This window comes from Pleurodeles waltl, chromosome 4_2, assembly GCF_031143425.1.
Source record: "Pleurodeles waltl isolate 20211129_DDA chromosome 4_2, aPleWal1.hap1.20221129, whole genome shotgun sequence".
Lineage (NCBI taxonomy): Eukaryota > Metazoa > Chordata > Amphibia > Caudata > Salamandridae > Pleurodeles > Pleurodeles waltl.
Window position 1 is genome coordinate 555,255,222 of NC_090443.1, and position 19,315 is coordinate 555,274,536.

At 48.1% G+C, this 19,315-nt stretch overlaps 1 protein-coding gene across 2 annotated transcripts in view; it reads right to left on the minus strand.

Moving 5' to 3' along the window:
• The window catches only part of AXDND1 (axonemal dynein light chain domain containing 1), a 342,044-nt gene that overhangs the window by 159,466 nt on the left and 163,263 nt on the right, over nucleotides 1-19,315 (minus strand). For both annotated transcript variants that reach the window (XM_069232100.1, XM_069232101.1), the window contains exon 14: nucleotides 18,987-19,153. In XM_069232100.1, the coding sequence (XP_069088201.1) occupies nucleotides 18,987-19,153 (167 nt within the window). The remainder of the gene's footprint in view (nucleotides 1-18,986; nucleotides 19,154-19,315) is intronic.

The window sequence follows — 19,315 nt, forward strand, 5'->3', positions numbered from 1 at the left end:
GCAAAAGAACAATAGATTAAGCCTAGATCTGTGACTCAGTGTGAGTGTTTGAAAAGTTTTAGCAATCCCTCCATCATCCTTTTGTTGCTAATGTTTGATGGGCACCAATGGCTTTAGCCATGACAGTGTCCTTTTTTATTTTTTCCAGCATTTTGTCTACCTGTCCGCCAAATAGGTGTTCCTCATCAAAAGGTAAATTGAGTAAGTACTGCTTGTCATCAGGCTTAAAGCGTGATAATCTTAGGAAAGCTTGGCCTAATGATAATGCTGGTGTTGATTTCTTGTGCGCTAGTATCTACTTCATCTAAGGCACAATGAATTGTTGCATTGGATGTGACTCTCCCCTCATCCACTAATTCTGAACTTCTTTCCCCATCTCATCACACTGTGCCCTGTTCTACCTGGAGAGTAGGCCTACTGAATTGGTGATCCTAAGACGGTTGGCTGCCGGCGCGTCTACACACTTACTCGCAGACTCATACTTTTTGCTTTCCTTGTAAGTAGGAGGAGCATCTCCAGTACCTTGAGAGTTGGCCCGTTTTCTGGCGGTATGCACCACTAGGGAATCAGGAGGAACATGCCCTGTAATGTAAGCAGGATCATTTGGTGAAGGTATTTTTTTTCAACCCATGGTGTTAGTACCCTAGATTTTATGGGTTGTTTTAAAATCTTGATGGTGAGTTTAAGCGTGCCTTTGAGCATTGGCAAAAACTGGACTGTGCGTTGTGTTTTGGACAACGTTACAAAGAGGAAATCACCCTCATCGTCCAGAGAGTGCACGTCTACTTTATGATACTGCGCAGCACTTCATGGTAGGCAGTGGTGTCGTCAGGTGGGGACGGTTTGGAAGGGTACAGATCTGGGCCTGGGTCCCACTGTGGGGCTACGTCATAGTCCTCCCATGATTGATCTATATCATTGGGGTTGCCCTGTCAGGTCGGGAAAATGTGTGTCGTAGGGGTCAGTATGTTCCCCCACCATGCTCGCCTACCAAAGATATAGTGGGTGACCCTTGTGGGTGGCTATGAGGGGACAGTTGAGGTGAAAGTGGAAGGGCTGGAGGTGTAGCTGATATTGGCAGCATAGGAATGATAGACAGAGGAGGAGAGGGTACAGGCAGAGGTGGAGTAGGAGGAAGAGGAGGTGGGGGTTGTGAATTAAACCAGATAGGGCTGGCTTATCTATCCTTATTTTTTTACGTGGGGGCTTTTGTGGTTGAGGCCCCATAATTTCCTCCTCAAAAGTCTTTTTCCGCATTGGTAGTGTCTCTGTAGGTGGGAGAGGTGGTTTGGTGATCATCCTTCCTGGGTCTGGATTTATTTTGAGGATCTTTGTGTGGCATTTAGCTTTTCCTGTAATTTTGCCAGGACAGGCTGAATTGTGCAGTCCTTTGGTTCTGTGGCAGTCTTTGGTGATTTCGGAGCCAAGACTCTGGATGCCGAAGATATTTACTGCATCGACGTTGGCTTGGGATGGAGAGATGTTTAGGAGCTGAGGGTGTTTTCGGTTCCAAAGAAGCCCCTGGCCTTCGACTTCAAAGATTTTTCCAGTGTTGATGTTTGTGTGTTTGATGCTGGCTTTGACTTGGTAAAGGTCAGTGCCTTTGTACTTTTGGCAGAGGGATGACTGCCTGCTCATTTACCTTATGCTGTATACCTCCACAGCCCGAGGGCGGTGAGCCTGTGCATGTGTCATTGTGTGAGCTTGAGAGGATTTCGCCAGATTACTCATGTGCCCTGTCGAGGTGTCTGAGTCGTAGCATGAATCAGACCCTTCCCTACTGCTGACGAGAAAGATGGGGACATCTGTTGGCACGCCTTGAGCTTCTGCCACCTCTTCCACGTCGTCCTCAGCATGCAGGTCTTGCAGCTGGACCCCAAAGATATTGGGAGCATCTTCGGCTCGGAGGGCTTGTATTGTGCTGTGGACACAGTCCCACTCTCTTCACTGACGAAGTGTTTTCTTTGAACGGAAGGCCAAGCACGATTCACACAAGGTTTTGTTGTGTTCTGGATACAGGCTGAGGTTGCACACTGGATAGTGATCTTGCCTGGAATATTTTGTGTGGCACTAGGGCAAACGCTGAAGGGAGTCTTTTCCATTACTTTGCGTACGGTGAGTGAAAACAGTAGATGGCGGTGGAAAACTGGAAGCGGGAGTCGAAAACCATGGGCCGAGCCTGGGCAGGTGGAAAGAGGACTGTTGAAAACCAGTAGTTAGCTGTTTTTCAGTAATATCCGTTGAAGGGTGATGCATTGTCACTGAAAAAAGGTTGCTGTAGACCACGTTGAAGCTTCGATCCCAGAGCTCCGAGATAGACGTCCGTACCCAATGGCAGAGAAAAACAATCTAACAAAGGAGCCGATGACCATGTGCAAGGCAGACAACAGCAGGTACCTCGACTCAAAAGATGTTTTCGAAGAAAAACAAGTTGCAAATGTCTGAGCCTAACACTAGATGGCAGGAGCTCACTAAGCATATGTATCTGTGGCCAACACATGCTTCGAATAGCACGTTTGGTGGTGATAGCTTTCAGACACTTTGGAGAAAATTCACAAAAATAACTTACACTTGTGAGTAATATGCACATGTACTTTACTCTTACACTTTTGAGTAACTTTACTTCTTTTGGCTATTCACAAATTCGAGTGTAAAGTTACTCACAAGCGTAGACTTGCATGTCTCCATCCCCTGAAGAAAGGGATAGCGCCAAACATATGTGTCGGAAAGCAGGTTGAAAGGGAGTACCAGCATATGGAGAGGATCATATTGAGTGCAAAATGAGGAGTTTAAGGGCATGCTAGCATTGTATAGTATTTCACTGTGTTGTATTGAATCATGTGTGCTGCATTTATACCTCTGATGAGGGTGCAAAACGCTCTGATTTTCATTGGTTGCTCTACGCCTTTTTCAGAGGTGTGCAAATTGGAATGATAAGGATGAAGTATCAGCTATGTGGGAAAAGTTTGAGGTGCATGAGGTTCAAAGACATGCTCCAAATGTCGTGCAAATGATGCTGCATCGCATATGGGAGAAAGGTTCAGCAGGCTGAGTCTGTAGGGCCAGTATGTGGAGGTTTTACATATTGTGTGAAGCAGGTGGAATGTAGCAAGGAACTACCTGAGAAAGAAGGAATGGATACTCCAGCATAGCTAGTTTTAACTGCACCTTTTGTTTGGTAATTATCCATCCAGTCTAGTGGTATAGTGAGGTAGGAGCTCATACTGTGTAAACTTTTTGTGTAGCAGAATTGACTTTTTAAAATAGACAGAACACATAAGGGGAGGATTTGCAGAACATGTGACTGCATCTGGGAAGAAAACAACTGGAGATAAGGGGGTCTGTTACGGCTAGAAGTCAGATCGTTTCTTTCTCGGATGAGTTGCACATAAAGGATTGTCTTGCCTTGTTGCACGGCAGACAGAAAATCAGAAATCTGTCATTGAAGGAGAGGCTGGTGTAAATGTGATCTGTGAGCATTGGTGTAGTGTTGGCAAGGGCAATAGTATAACTACATAATTGGAAAGTTTCCAGGATTGATTCCCGAGGCAAGCCAACTGGTAAGGTGTTCAGAGGTTACAGTGATTAGAGAAGTGTATGTGGTATGTGTACAGCGCACACCTACCAAAAAAACAGCTGAGCGTTTCACAAGTGTTAAGAGATATATTATCACCAGTTCTAATAATGTGCCTGTGAGGCCTTGCAGGGCTGACTTTAGAGAAGTACGAATGGTGCAGCCGCACCTAGCGCTGACCTTGAGGGTGCCGTGTTTAGGAATAACTTATGTGGTGAAAAAGCCCCTGGTGTAAAGGTCCTTGTGTGTCCAGCAGTTTTCAATAACCCTAGTGATTCATGTTCCTGTTGGAGAGAGATGGAGTTTCGTCTAATAGCAGTTTGGCTCGTCTTAAAGCAGCTAAGACACTTAGGGGGTGATTCTAACTTCGGCGGGCGGCGGAGGCCGCCCGCCAAAGTTCCCCCACCAAAATACCGCTCCGCGGTCGAAAGACCGCTGAGGGTATTTTGGGATTTGCCCTGGGCTGGCGGGCGGCCGCCAAAAGGCCGCCCGCCAGCCCAGGGCAAATCAACCTTCCCACGAGGACACCGGCTCAGAATTGAGCCGGCGTAGTGGGAAGGTGCGACGGGTGCAGTGGCACCCGTCGCGTATTTCAGTGTCTGCACAGCAGACACTGAAATACTTTGTGGGGCCCTCTTACGGGGGCCCCTGCAGTGCCCATGCCATTGGCATGGGCACTGCAAGGGCCCCCAGGGGCCCCGCGGCACCCCCTACCGCCATCCTGTTCCTGGCGGGAGACCCGCCAGGAACAGGATGGCGGTAGGGGGTGTCAGAATCCCCATGGCGGCGGAGCGCGCTCTGCCGCCATGGAGGATTCTGCAGGGCAGCGGGAAACCGGCGGGAGACTGACGGTTTCCCGCATCTGACCGCGGCCGAACCGCCGCGGTCAGAATGCCCTGCGGGGCACCGCCGGTCTGTCGGCGGTGCTCCCGCCGACCCTGGCCCCGGCGGTCTCTGACCGCCGGGGTCAGAATGACCCCCTTAATATGCCTGCTGCAAATAACGTGTATGATGCACATCACATAACAGTATTTTTATGTGGAAAGCTCAGGGGTTACTGCTTTTGTCACAGAGATCTTTTTGTTACTTGCATTTCATAAGTTACAATTCTCATATAGCACAGTGCCCTATGCAAACTGCATGGTATAGGTTAGGATGTTATTGTTTCCCCCAGCCTTTCAGTATCATGATATTGCTAAAAAAAGAGTGTGTTTGGGTAGAAATACATTCTTATTTATAAAGCCAACCCCAACCTCTGTAGTACATTTTAAATCCTGAGTTTGTGCTTCTCCGGGCCAAACAAACTTAAAATATTCTGTCTACTAGTATAAATGATATGTGATTCCTACCCTTTGTAATCCTGAATGTCTTACGTTACATTACCTATAGTAGAGTGAACTACCCGCAAATGATTCATTGCCTCTGTATGATGTGTGAGTGATGTAAAATGCTCTGACACCCTACACTGGTATGAGTAGCTCTATAAAAGAAATAGATTGCATGTGAGAGAGGGATTACAGAGAGATGAGGGGCACTGTTGAAGGGTTGTAGTGAGCAAATCCAGAGAGAAGGTGGTCATGGGGAGGGCGCCAAAAAATAATTGCTGTGCTGGGGGCCACCAGTGCTAAAACTGGCCCTTTGGCCTTGGGAGGTAAGGATTGCGAGCAAGGTTGAATGAGCAAAAACTTGGCTAGGTGTTGTGACACTGATAAACACCATGGGATGAAAATACAACGACTTACACACAGACACACATGTCACACTAACAAAGTAACAAAAACAGAAGGCCTTCTGAATTTACACAAAAATGCTTGCTTATGATGATCACACTTTATTGGAAACTGGAGAACCAGCAGCCAACAGCCTGCATGCCAAGACCCCCAACAGCACCAAGATGGCATGTCAAATGTGGCCACTGTACTATATGTGACCCATGTAAGGGTAACAATTCTAACACGCACAGGAAAGTCACTGGCATAGCAGGTGTAATGCTAGTTCGCATTGTGGATCAGTGTTATTTGGTCAGTGAATTATTTAAGTAGTGATAAATCGTTTGCCCAGCAGGTGTCAGATTTCTCTGGGTTTTATGTTCGCCAGTATAGCAGCCATTTGTATTAATGCTGTTTTGCATTAGATTCCGGATTCAGTCCATGCCGAGCTCTTGAGATGCCATCAACAAAATGACAATGTTCAGGTGCACAGAAGGAGTTAGTTGGGATTAGCATATTTTAGAGAGAGATCCTTACGGAGCAAGCAGAAGAGGCAGAGGTCATGAGGTGTAGTTTATCACATGTAAAATGCATAGAAACCTTCACAGACAGGTGGCTGCCTTCCATAATATACAATATTTCCACCAGTCCAAACAGCCCATTGACTGATAGGCAACTATCTGATCCTGAAGACAAGTCTAGGGGTATATATCCAAATTCAGACAATGCCCAACAAAAGTGGACATCTATATACAGGGTTAGTTCACATATGTCTGTTGTGTGTTTACTCGTACACTTACAGGACTCTAACTAAAGCACCAGCACTAACCCAGGCTTTGGTGACCTAATGTTGGAGATGCTTTAAAACCTTATGATTACTGTAAATGTCACATGGTTAACACAATATCTAAAATATGGTCTGTTGGGATGGGAATGCCTCCTGCATAGCGTACAGTTGTGCCCCCTGCCACGAGTGCCCAACTATGAATATCTGGTATCCTGATTTTTTGGCCCTAATTTCATGCTAATTTAGAATGTGCGCAAAGGCCCAGTCCTGTCTCTCGACTTGAGTGCAGTCCTGGACCTGTCCTTGATACTCAGGGGTACACCAAGGGTGCTCTTTTTAGTGGTAGTGGACTACCATCACTGTCACAGGTTCTAGCCTGCGGAGCAGTGGTGGCAGCTCATTTTAATGTTTTTTTATTCGTAACCAGAGCTTTTTATCGTGTCACAGGAATAGTGGCCTACTGTTACCACTTGTAAAGTTCTGCTATTTTGAGCTAACCCAGATCCCTACCTTAACATTCCAGTGTAAGGTATCGAGTCTGAGTGATACATGTACAGTGTGGCCCAGAGTCACAAAGGCCTTGTGTTGCCATTGGGTGCAAGTGGGGCAAGGCAAAGCGAGAGCTTCAGTGAGATTTACTAAGCCATGCGATGCCACCTTGTGTGGCTTAGTAAATCTGGACTAAAGCAAGCCAATGTAAGTCGCTGCCTTGTGTTACTCTGTGTTGAGAAGGCGTTCCACGGATGGAGCGTGGGTGTTCCCATGCATCCCCCCATGTTTTTCGGAGCATACCCAGAATTACTAAGAGTAGGAAACATGGGAATGCATTAAAATGGTACGCCTTCCCAACAGGCATAACGAGAAGTAATATCTTTATTTCTCCTCGTTATTTCCTCTTTCCATGTGTGCTCCATTTTGCACCCGTAGAAAGAGAAAATGCCTTTGGGGACTGTTTTTGTGCAGGAAGGTGTCCCTTTCTAAACAAGAACAATCCTGCCTGTAACAAATGGTTGCCTGCCTTGGCGCTTGGCATCCACAAGTGCACCAGCACCATGAGAGAGATCAGAAATGTGCTACATCTTAGTAGATATGGTACATTCCTGCTCTCTCCATTTGACGCAGCGCAGCAAGTTGTTTTGCTGCGTTCCATCCAAAGTTAGAAAAACTGGGCATCGGTGTCTGATTTAACCAAAGTGTGTCCGGGATCCCGTTTTTGGAAGCCCTTGCCCTGTTCATGTGCACAATATGGAGGTGAGACTACTTTCCCAAAAAGTGTATTGCTGATATTCGTGAGATCGGACAGAGGAGACCTAGACACTGAAGTGCACGAAAAGGAGATAGAGCAAGACTTCAGTGCGGTTAGAAATTCAAGTAAGTCTTTTGGCTGCAGAGGGCTGCTGATTGGTCTCCCTTAGCACTACTGTATGGTAGATGGTGGGGTGAAGGGTGGGACTACAGTCTCTGTTGTTCACAGTGTGAAGGGTCCTTTAGAGAAGACTAACTTTTTGTCTCCCTTCTTGATCACTACTGGTGTGGCTGTTGATAAGCTGCAGGGGAGACATACAACAGGAATGCCAAATGCATCTTATTGTCCAATATTTACACATCATGAGACCCAGGGGACACTTGGCTGGCAAACTCCCTGCACACCCACATTGCAAAGCCACTTATATCTCTGTGTGTGCTCTGGGAAGCGGACCTAGGTCGCCCCTGTACCGACAAAGAATGGAATGCCATAATAGAAAGCCCTACTCATGTCCCACGCAAAGCCCGCTTTCCACCTCGTTCAACATTACATCCTTCACAGAGCGTACCTCACTGCACATAAGATTAACCTTTATTTTAACCGAGTGAATGCTGCATTCCCCCGTGGTAGATTACCTGATGCAGATTTTTTGCACATGTTCTGGATCTGCCAGTCCATCCAACTATACTAGCAGGGTATTATTATACATTTAATGACCTGCACTGGGCGCACCTCCCTGCACATAGGGGAAACATGCATATTTGGTTCACATCGCTGCAAAAAGAAACATAGAGCCGAGGGGGCGTGGCCAAGGCGTCAAGATGGCGATCGCACTTTCGTAGTGCTCCGGACCCCTCTGTCATCCGCCTCCTGTAGGGATCACCATCCGACTCCATCGACATTGTCGGACCCTCCTCGGGGTCCCACCACCCCACCCCGAAGTAAGCGGCAAGCTTTCCGACCTCTCAGCCTGATAATAACTGAACTCTGACCATGGCCGCCGACGTCCAAAATGGCGGCCTGGAGATGAGGCCGAAACACAGACCGTTGGGGACGGGGAAGCAGCGGTAGCCGAGAATGCCTGTGTCCCTGACTGCGGACCCTTGGTGGAGAGAAGGCGTGCTCTGCGGCCGGAGACACGCTGTGGCTGGGGTCGGCCCCGAGGGAGCCCGAGTACGCGCTACCCCCGGTCTCCCCTTATTCCCCCCGCCGCCGCCAAAGGGCAGAAGGGAAGGGTAGGGATACCTGCCCGGGCCGAGGCAGTGACACAAGCCGGGTGACGGCCCATTGACAGAGAGAACCCCGGAGCCGGACTCTGAAGAGGTGCCTCATCGCGGGAGGCCCGGAGTGATGTTGGACCGGGCGGGAGCCCGCTGAGCTGGGGGTTTACCCGTAAGGTGAGCCGCCGCTGGAGACCGAGGTGCGGTGCTGGAGTGGGAGGCGCTTGGGGCGCAGCGCCTTCCTGCAGCTGAGTGGTACGCCTGGGGCATACAGCAAGAGGGACTGGCCTGATGCGCTGGACCGCGGCCTCTCCTCCCTCGGGGCCCACGAATCCGAGGAAATAGAAAGAGGGAGATTCCTCCGGCTCGGGGCCCGGATACTGAAACATAGAGCGGCGGCTCGAATCGGCAGAGATCCTCGGCACCAAAACAATTAAACACCTTAGCACGGAACGCGGAATGCTGGGCCAGGAGAGGACTGACACGCTCCCGCTGGTCATCTGAGATGAGGAAAGGGCCAAACCACTTCTGGAATCCAGTTACTGGGCAACGAGGGACAAAGGTAGGCCGTGAGTGTTCTGGAACGACCACCTAGAGATTAAAACATAGAGACATAGCCACAAAGCAAGAGAAATATACACCCTCTCGATCTCCCCCTTTTGCTTCTCTCGCCAAAGTGACGACCTGGCCTCGAAGGATGCTGCACTGCGGATAGCGGGGACCAATCTTCTTCCTCTTTTCCTCCGGCTGGTCTCTTCTCCTCCCGACCCCCCACCACCCCCCCCCCCCTCCCTCGGCCGGACATGGAACTGACATAGGATCGCCTTGGGAAACAAGTTACAACACTGCAAGGACAAAGATGACCCCGGAATAAATGAACCAACTAACAAAAGAAAGATAAACCAGAAGCTGAAAGACTAGGACTCTCTCAATCTGTTTGACCCGTAATGTATTGAATGACACAGCAGAACTAAATCAGATCTCCAGAGGACCCCTGCCTGGTCCTAAACTAAGCCGAGACGACACTATCAAAATACGCGATCGATCAACCGCTGAAACCCTTGTGAGGCCGAAACTGTATCCAGACACCATGGGCAAAGACAAATCAGCCAAACAAATGGCGGAACAAACTTACATAGACCAGTTTACCACAGGTGCAACAGGCTCCCGGACAGAGGACCCGACCCCGAGTGGAGGCGGCGAGCCACGGACAACGTCCGGTGACCTGGCGGCAATCCTTCAGGCGATCCAGGCTTCCAAAATGGCTGTTGAATCCAAAATAGGTGAAGTTAGGGTGGATGTCGCCTTGGTCCGACAAGACCTTCGCAATGCAACTGCCAGAATTACAGAAGCCGAATCCAGAATCTCCGTAGCGGAAGATGAGATAACCGCCCTTAAAGTCCAAGTTTCAACACTGACCACGTATTCATCGGAGTTGCACAGGAGGGCAGAAGACGCCAAAAACAGATCTAGACGCAACAACCTCCACATGGTGGGTCTCCCTGAAGCCACTGCAGAATCAGCCCTGGCTGCATACCTTGAAGACTGGTTCAAGTCCTGGATGCCAGCGGACCACCTCACACGTGGTTCACAATCGAACGAGCCCGCAGGTCACTCCATGCGAAGCCCCCACACCCAGCTCCCCCCCTCCGGCCAGTGATAATCCGCCTCTTCAATTTCAAAGACAGAGACATGGTGCTACAGGAAGCACGCTCCAGAGGAGACCTTCTTTGCAATGGAGCGAAGGTCCTCCTCTTCCCAGATTACACATACGAAGTACAGCAAAAGCACCGTTCATTTATCGAGGTGAAACAAAAACTAAGATCAATGGACATCCAATACCGTCTCTTATTCCCAGCGAGACTCCGAGTGATCTACGGTAATAAGACTTACTTCTTCGAACAGCCGGCCGCGGCATGGACCTGGCTAACGGAAGAGATCCCGCTGGGCACGCACAAACCAAGACCGCAACCACAACCCAAGACAATGCTAACTCACCAAGAGGGGCAACAGTCCGACCGATGCCAACGCACCCGCTCCCGGCGGCGAAGAGAGAGACGTAGATCCCGTTCAGAATCCCCTCCGGAGACCCGCTGGTCGGAACCGCGAAACCCACAATCACTGGAGAACTCTGGAAACACTCCGGAAAACCAGAACCCACAAGATGCGGCCCATTCCCAACTAGAGACATTGGATGACACAGACTTTTCCCGCAGCCCGGTTCTGTGATCCCACATATGGAAAACTGTTCCGGGAAAGAAATAAACCACCGAAAAGAAGAACGCAATGCTTAATGTAATATCCTACCAACCACTGTATATCTATCTATGATCTGACAATATGGAGGGGTCCACCACCACTACCACAGCTCTACTAGTTGAAAAACCTTCTAGAAGTGAGGTATTATATATATGGGCGACAGATGCTTCTGGGGGGAAGTATGGGGAGGGGAGGGAGTTGGGGGGCAAGGGAGTTCAGGCCTAGTTTTAAAGGCCAACGTTAGGATCTTTATGCTAATGCACTGTTTATATTTGCCAGTTAATACACAAAGTAAGAGACTTAGAGATACGGTTGACACAACAGGGGCGAAGGTTCTGCAACAGAGAGGTCAAGAGGCATGCTCCCCAGAATCTCATGACTCAATGGTTCAAAGCTGGGCCATCCATTGTGAAATTCTATTCAAAACCACCCATCCCCCATGAATCAGGTGCAGATTATCTCATGGAATGTCAATGGTCTTCTTGACAAGATCAAACGTACTGCAGTGTTCACCTCCATACACAGATACCGACCAGAAGTCCTCATGTTACAGGAAACACATCTCCTAGCCCGCCGGGGATTCGAAAGGGTATATCATGCGGGGTTTACTCGCGGATCACTGGAGTAGCCATATTATTACACCGTACATTCCCCATGACACACATCCAGACATGGAGAGATAAACAGGGGCGTTATATAGCCATTACCGGCAAGATCGAAGGGGTCACAATCAATATAATCAGTGTCTACGCCCCCCCTCCTTGACCAATAAAACCCTCCAGGCACTCACCAAACTACTTTCAGATCTACCCCCTGGACGCACTATACTGGGTGGCGACTTTAATGCAACCCCAGATCCGACCTTAGATGTAGCCGGTCCACTCTCTGCGTACAGACACACATTAGCAGCGGAGATTAGTGGGTGGCTCTCTACGACAGGGCTCTGCTGGTCTCCCACCATCAGGCCTCCAGGATTGTCCACGAAATTTATGACACAAAAGAGAACCTTGTTACAGGGCACTCCGAAACTGCGAATGCCTTTGCCAATTACTACCGCACTCTATACCAAGCGTCGGCACGAATAGATCTACATCAGGCTCGTCAACTATTAGATAAGGTTCCCCTCCCCCAGTTACCCATGGTAGAAACACAGATCTTAGAAGAACCCATTAAGGCAGAGGAAATTGGGATGGCGATCTCAGCACTGAGTACAGGCAAGACTCCGGGTCCCGATGGGTTCCCCTCGGAATATTACAACACATATAGGGAAGACCTGACCCCACACCTGATGCCCCTTTTCGCAGAGGTAGAAAAAGATGGATCCTTCCCCCAAGAACTAGACACTGCCACGATTGTAGTGCTTCCTAAAACCCACACCCCCCCACAACACTGCGCGGACTCCAGACCAATATCACTGATTAATACTGAAATTAAAATCTTCGCCTCCATCCTCGCCTCTCGTCTCAAAAGGGACGCAGACTGCCCCGAAACCTAGCCCTTTTGCTTATCGACTTCGAAAAAGCCTTTGATTCAGTTGATTGGGGTTTTCTTCTCCTGGTGCTCCGGCGCGCAGGTTTGGGAATACAATTCTGTTGCCTTATCCAAGCGTTATACACTAACCCTATGGGTCGTGTGCAGGTCAATGGGACCTTGTCCTCCGCATTTGAGGCTCGCAGAGGCACACGGCAGGGATGCCCACTATGCCCCCTTCTATTCACCCTGGCCATTGAGCCTCTGGCTCAGACGACCAGGACAAACCCAATATACTGAGGATGGAAATGGGGTCCCTCCCGAGAAGACAGGATAGCACTATATGCGGATGACGTCCTGCTATATATAGAGGAACCTAGTATAACTGGTCCAAGAAGTCTCTACCTCTTACGGCAATATGAACAAATATCAGGACTCAAGAGGAACTCCACCAAATCAATTCTGATCCCACTAGCGAGCTTGCGTGACTGCTGTGACTGGCAAGATACCATACCCCTACGCAGACTTAGCTTTAAGTATTTGGGCATCTGGGTATCCCTTCTTCCTGAAATGACATGGGCCAAAAACCTATCTCCTTTACTAATACGAGTCAAAACAGATCTGCAGAGATGGCAAACCCTACCACTAAATGTGCTGGGCAGAGTGGCATTATATAAAATTATGATCCTACCGAGGCTCTTATATATATTTCAGAATGTCCCCCTCCCCATTCCTCGCTCATGGTTCAAAAACCTCAAAGGTATCACATGGCGATTTCTCTGGCGGGCGCCTGGCACCGAGTAGCGATACAACACAGCCGAAAAGGGGTATATGATGGGGACCTGGGGGCCTCAGACCCCTATTTATATTACATTGGCCACCCAACTAATTGTGATCCATGATTGGATGGGATGACCCGGCCTATCGGACGGAACTGGCAATCCTGGGTTTCCCACATATCCTTGACATACTATACGGATCACCACTTCCCTGTGATATGGAAGAAGTAACTAAGGTGGTATTCTTGGCATGGTGCGCCGCACTGCAGCACACCCACCGGAATGCCGCTGTCAACCTCCAAACTCCGTTATGGAGAGGGAGATGGCTAAACGCATGATGACACCCAAGTTACTGGCGGTGTCGGCTAGGCTCCGCGTAGTACAATTCTACTATCTGTACGGAGCGTATCTGATGCCGTCCAGACTATACAGACTGGGCACCCACCCCTCTGCCAAATGTCCAAGATGCCCAAGTGACCCAGCAGATTTCTTCCATATGGTATGGATCTGCCAAATAATACAGAAATATTGGGATGGGGTGATCCGGGAACTGGAAAAGGCCCTGGGACAAGAATTACAAAAATCTGCAAAATTAATCCTAATGGGAGTGATGGAAGAAATGGGAGGAACACGCGCAAAGCGCGCCCTAACGGCCACTGCGCTGTTGGTCGCCAAAAGAGATATTGCCGCTACCTGGAACTCCCCCGAAGGCCCATCACTCCGGAAGTGGAAAAAAGGGGTGGACTGGTGTGCAAACCAGGCGAAATTGGTATTTGAATCTAGGGGGTGCCCAGAATTGTTTTTAGAAGATATGGGGACGATGGCTAGAGCTATTGACACAATCCAGGAAGACCACACAGCTAATACTGTTGTAATGAGACATAAACTGTTACTAGAACTACTGCCAGCCTCACAACCAATATTGTTGTCGATTGTGACTATGGACGTTGAGATGATAACGGAACTTCATAAGATACATGTGTCTTTTGCTTTGTACTTTTCTCCCATTCCCCTTTTTCTTTTGAAAATAATAAAAATTGTTTATCAAAAAAAAGAAACATAGAGCCATATCCTGGGTCATTGATCTAGCCCTCCTGCTAGACAAACGGTTGCTTACCCATAAATGAAAGTCCCCCACCCCTCCCCTCCTTTTTGCCCGGGAGCAATCCCTTATAGTGTGGTCCAGGCGGAATACATAGCCTTAAGTAGAGAGGACACAATGGAACTTCGCAAGTACCTTCTCGCCACACACTGGGATGGCCTCCTAATGGCCTTCTGGACTTTTAGGCAGCAAACAATGGACTCCCCAAACGGTGCACCATTTGACACGGCAGACACAGGCCCCCTAGCAATGAGTGATTAGTGGTACAGTCCTCATGCCCTGCACTAACCACTTCACACGGGCTCTTTGACTAATTCCTTGGGCAAATGTCACAACTCGATATATATATCTCTTGCATGGGTGGTTTAAATCCCCTGTTCCTTTGTAATCTTGTTTGACACTGTTTCTAGGATAATAGATAACTGATATTTTCCAGATACAATACACGATGCTAATGCATCAATTCATGCTGTACCTTATGTGTTATATACCCAACAGAAACTGTAATATGATAAGCATTTGCCTCTTTTTACTGTACAACTACATTCATTGTCACTATGAATGGTACTGGACACTATAATAAATATGTTAATTTACATATATGTAATCTGGAATTGCATAAACTGAAATGTTCAATAAGAAGATTTAAACAAATAAATGGTGTGGCTGTTGATAGCTAGGTGCAGAATGTTAACATGTCTTTGTGCCTCGTTTGTGGTCACTTCAACAGGGAGACAACCCTGCTGTGAGGAACATCACTCTACATAAATCGGAGTCTTGACGTCTGCGAGAGAAGGACACCTGAAAGGAGAAACAATCCAAATTGTTTCTCAGACTGCAAAAAGGGAATACACATCTCCTGACAACTACTGTACCTGTATAAAAGTGGGATATGGTGACCCATTTGTTTTTCCAGTTCCATGTTCTATCTGATGAAGGGGGTGATGCGCCATAGATCACCCACAGGGCTACTGTGTCACCAAAGCTGGTGTCTGCCTGGCAGCCAGCTTCTCAGATCTGAAGTCTGATTTGAATAAACAACTGTCTCTCTGTCCTAGAATGACTGGAGGTACCCTACCTCAGGGAGGGGAGAAGGAGCGAGCTAGCCCTGCAGAAGGAGCTGACTACTAGCATAGACAAGAGTGGCTGACCGCAGAACTGAGGACCCATCTCCACCAGAGACTCCTGAGAGTAAGTCTGGTATGCATGTCACTCTTCCTGAACCATAGGGCCTGAGGCACTTATAGAAGGATCACCCCAGTGAAACCTGCTTCCTGCTGAGTGTGCCTGAATGGACCCCTGCCGTGGCAGCCTCCAGCACTTGCCCAAGTGTAGCCAAACTGACATTGAAGTGGTTATCTCGCAGCACTAGCATTAAGTGTACCTAGGCGGTGTATGCCACTGTAACCGAAGCTGCTACCTCAAGGCACTTGCCTACCATGTGCCTGAGTGAACTACATAATCATCATCGCAACCGTGAGTGCACCTTCCCTAGGTGTTAGCCAGAAGTGCACCCAACTGGACATTATTGTCGCAGCTGAAACTAAAGCAGCTAAAAGCTTCCCAACTGTTGCCATCTGAACCTTAGACACAAAGTGGACTGCATTGCTGCCTTATACCCATCCACCCCCACCCCCCCCCAAAAAACTGTCCTGGTTAGGACTGCCCAGCTGAGCTATTGAATCACCAAATAGCACTCTCTGAAGACAACCTGCACTCCTGCATACAGGTGCCTACTGACTTTGCCACATGGCCCCTCATCTGCTCTATGCACATGAGCAGAGGACTTGTGTTGAAAAGGCGACACCAATAAAACAGATGAAAGAATTTATTCCCACTTCTGCTCTACAACCTGCTCTTCTTACAACTAGAATCCTCACAACATTCTAAGGTACAATTCAGTGGAATGTTCTATTGGGTGCAGGAGTGGGATGGATAGACTGTACCAATAGGGAAATGGTTATAAGGAGCAATGGGCCAGATGTATCATTCTTTACAATAGCGATTACCAAATTGCATTTTTTATGCGAATCGCAATCATGTAATCGCTATTGGAATGTATGAAACTCTAGGAGTTTCATATAGCAATTCGCAAGGGCTCGCAAATGGATCTACAACATTAATATTCATGAGATAGGTCGCAATTTGCGACCAATTGCGAATGGCTACAATCATAGGGATGGTGGCCTGCTGGGCTCAGCAGGCCACCACGTTTGTGACTGCTTTTCAATAAAGCAATCTTTTTTTTCTTAATGCTGCCCATTTTCCTTAAAGGAAAACGGGATGCGTTTGAAAAAGAAAAATGAAAAGTTTTCTTTTCATTTTTTAAGAGAAGGCAGTGGTCCGTGGGACCACTTCCTGCTCCTAAAAAATGTTCTCGCATGCATTCACAAAGGGGACCCTTTCCCCTTTGTGAATGGATTAACTGCGATTGTTTTGCAACCGCATTCACGGCCACAAAACAATCATACAAACCTCTGAGATTCGGTATTGGGAAGGGACACCTTTGACTCGCCCCTTCCTATTATCAAATCAGTATGTAGTCGCAAATTGGACTTGTTACATACTAAAATGCATTTTTGCGATCGCAAACTGCCCAGCGATCGCAAAAATGTTTGATACTTCTGGACCCATATTAATTAAAGAGATTACAACACATCTTCCCCCAATAACGAGGAACAAAAAAACACGAAAATTCTCATATCATAGCCCTTGAGCCAATAGGGTGGTAGTCTTGGTCTCTTGTTGGCACTGGTTGCTCTGTTTACATCTCTTCTATGCTTTTCTGGCTTCTTTGCCCCACTTGTGGAGGAACTCTTTACAAGCCTATCCATACTCCACGATTGACCATTATCCATTGTAGCCACATTATGATTGATGTTTTTTTTTATAAACAATGTTATTGTTTTTAAAGAAATATAACAAGCCACATTAAAAACCATCAAGAAAACACATACGGTCATAGTCTGGCTCAGCCATGACCATACAGTGTAGTAGCCAGCAGATCTTACAATAAAATTATAGGTCCCCAAGATAGTCGCCTCATAGCATGTCTGATTCCACATTCCCAATCCATTTACTCCATACTTTATCATGCTTATCTGGACGGTCCCGTGCTTCATACACCAGTTTCTTCTGCTGTGCGCACCAATCAACACTATGCCTACACTGGGGCAGAGAGGGGGGCTTCGCAAGTGTCCATTAGGCTACAATGTCTCCTTTTGCAACCAGCAGTGTCATCCCCAGGAAAGCGTGATCTGCCCGGTTAAACCCCATGACCTCAAGGACCCCCAGCAGGATTGGTGGTGGAGCCACATCTATACCAATGCCCAGGGTGGTGGAAAGTTCAGCAAGAATCCTCTCCCAGTACCGCACTATATCGGGACAGGCCCACACCATATTTAAAAAAGTCAGCACAGGGTGCAGCCTGTCTGGGGTGAGATAAGCGCAGTGTAGGTAATAAGTATGGACAAGGCAAAGCCGCAATGACATGGTCAGAACACTTGGGGCCATGAGGGCATCCCACCAGTCCTTATGCTCTAGCTGCCCCAGCCAGTCCCCCATCGAGAGCTAAGGCTTGTCAGGGGATCTGTTGTGTTAATACTCAGGGTGCAATATATTTGAGACACACCTACTTTACTCAGCACTCCCATCATAACCTTTGCTCCTACCGGGCTGAATATGGGAAGCACTGTGCCGGCGAGATATGGGCCCTCAATGCGTGTCTTAGTTGTAAGTATTTATGGAATTGGGTGTTGAAGAGGGAGTACTGCTGTCTGAGGTCATGAAACAAAAGCATATATGATCCACTCCAGACGTCTCTCAGTAGTGTGATACCAATGGTATCCCATTTGCCAAATCCTCTAAAGCTGATATCTTCTCAAGCCACGTACCATGCCATGGGGGGGGGGGGTCTGTTGGGTAAGCTTGGACCACGAGCTCATGGAGTGCAACGTGGCCCTCCACCTGCTGAGCACTGTCCTGGTCACCTCAGGGATGCTGTTAGGAAGTGGGGCACCTAAGAGCAGCACCAGAAACCAAGGAAACCCTAAGGTAAGGAGCTCAAGTTGGTATGCCAGGTCTGACCACCCACCTCCAAGCCAGTCATTGACCACTAACAGCTGTGAGGCTAGGTAATAAAGATACAGGTTCGACATCCCCAGCTCCCCTTCGTAGGTGACAGGATGGCAGTTAGAAAAATCCAACTGGGTGTAGAAATTATGCCACAGAAATCGTTTCCCAGATCAAGGCTTCCTAACAGCAGAGCCAGTTGATGCTCCTCTGTCAGCCCAGTGGCTCCCAAACTCTGAATGAGGCAGGGGGACTGTGGGTGGAGCCTTTAGCCTTAAAAAGCCAAACTTCAGTTTACAGACGGGCAACCTACACCATGAAAGCCTTCCCTCTGTGTGCCCAATCCATCATTCTGCCAGCTGTACATGCTACATGAGGAAACCTGGGGTAAACATATCTCAACATTCTGCCCAAGCTAAGCGCAGACGTCCAAGAATTCTTTTCGAAAATACAAATTCCCCGACCTGTCCGAAAGGTTAAAGTCCTATCAAAACAAGATAAGCATACTAGAAATTGAAAATACTATCAAAACAAGAGGAGTATGATAGAATTTGCAAGAGCCGGTCAGCTTGCCACCAGGGTTGGCAAATGTATGTAGGAGAGTGAGGGAATGAAATTACGTGAAGCAGAGTGTGACACAAGGATACAGCGAGAGGGAGAGAGACAGAGAGGGATAAAAGACTTAAAATAAAGGCATCAATAAACTGACAAAAGGTGAAAGAGAAGAAAATCAGTAGAAGACACAGGAGGATAATAGAAAGCGACTCACAACACGTTCTCCTTGAAATGCTTGTGCCATTTCTCAAGGTCACCGCGGAGGAGCAGCAGCTTCTCCATGCTGGACTCCTCAGCACGCTCCGCCTCCTCTCCGAACCGGACCATTACTTCTCGCCAGTGCTCAGTCACCTGCTCAATCTGAGAAAGGTCCTGTGTGTCCTGTGGGCAAATAACAATCAACAGGTTAAACGAACCACCGACGACTACATAGAAAGCAGAGAATATATTTAACTGATCCAGGGAAGACACATGGAGAATATTTCTGGATGGGATTGAGTATATGCTGCAGATGTGGTTGGCAAACTACTCTCACCACTGACG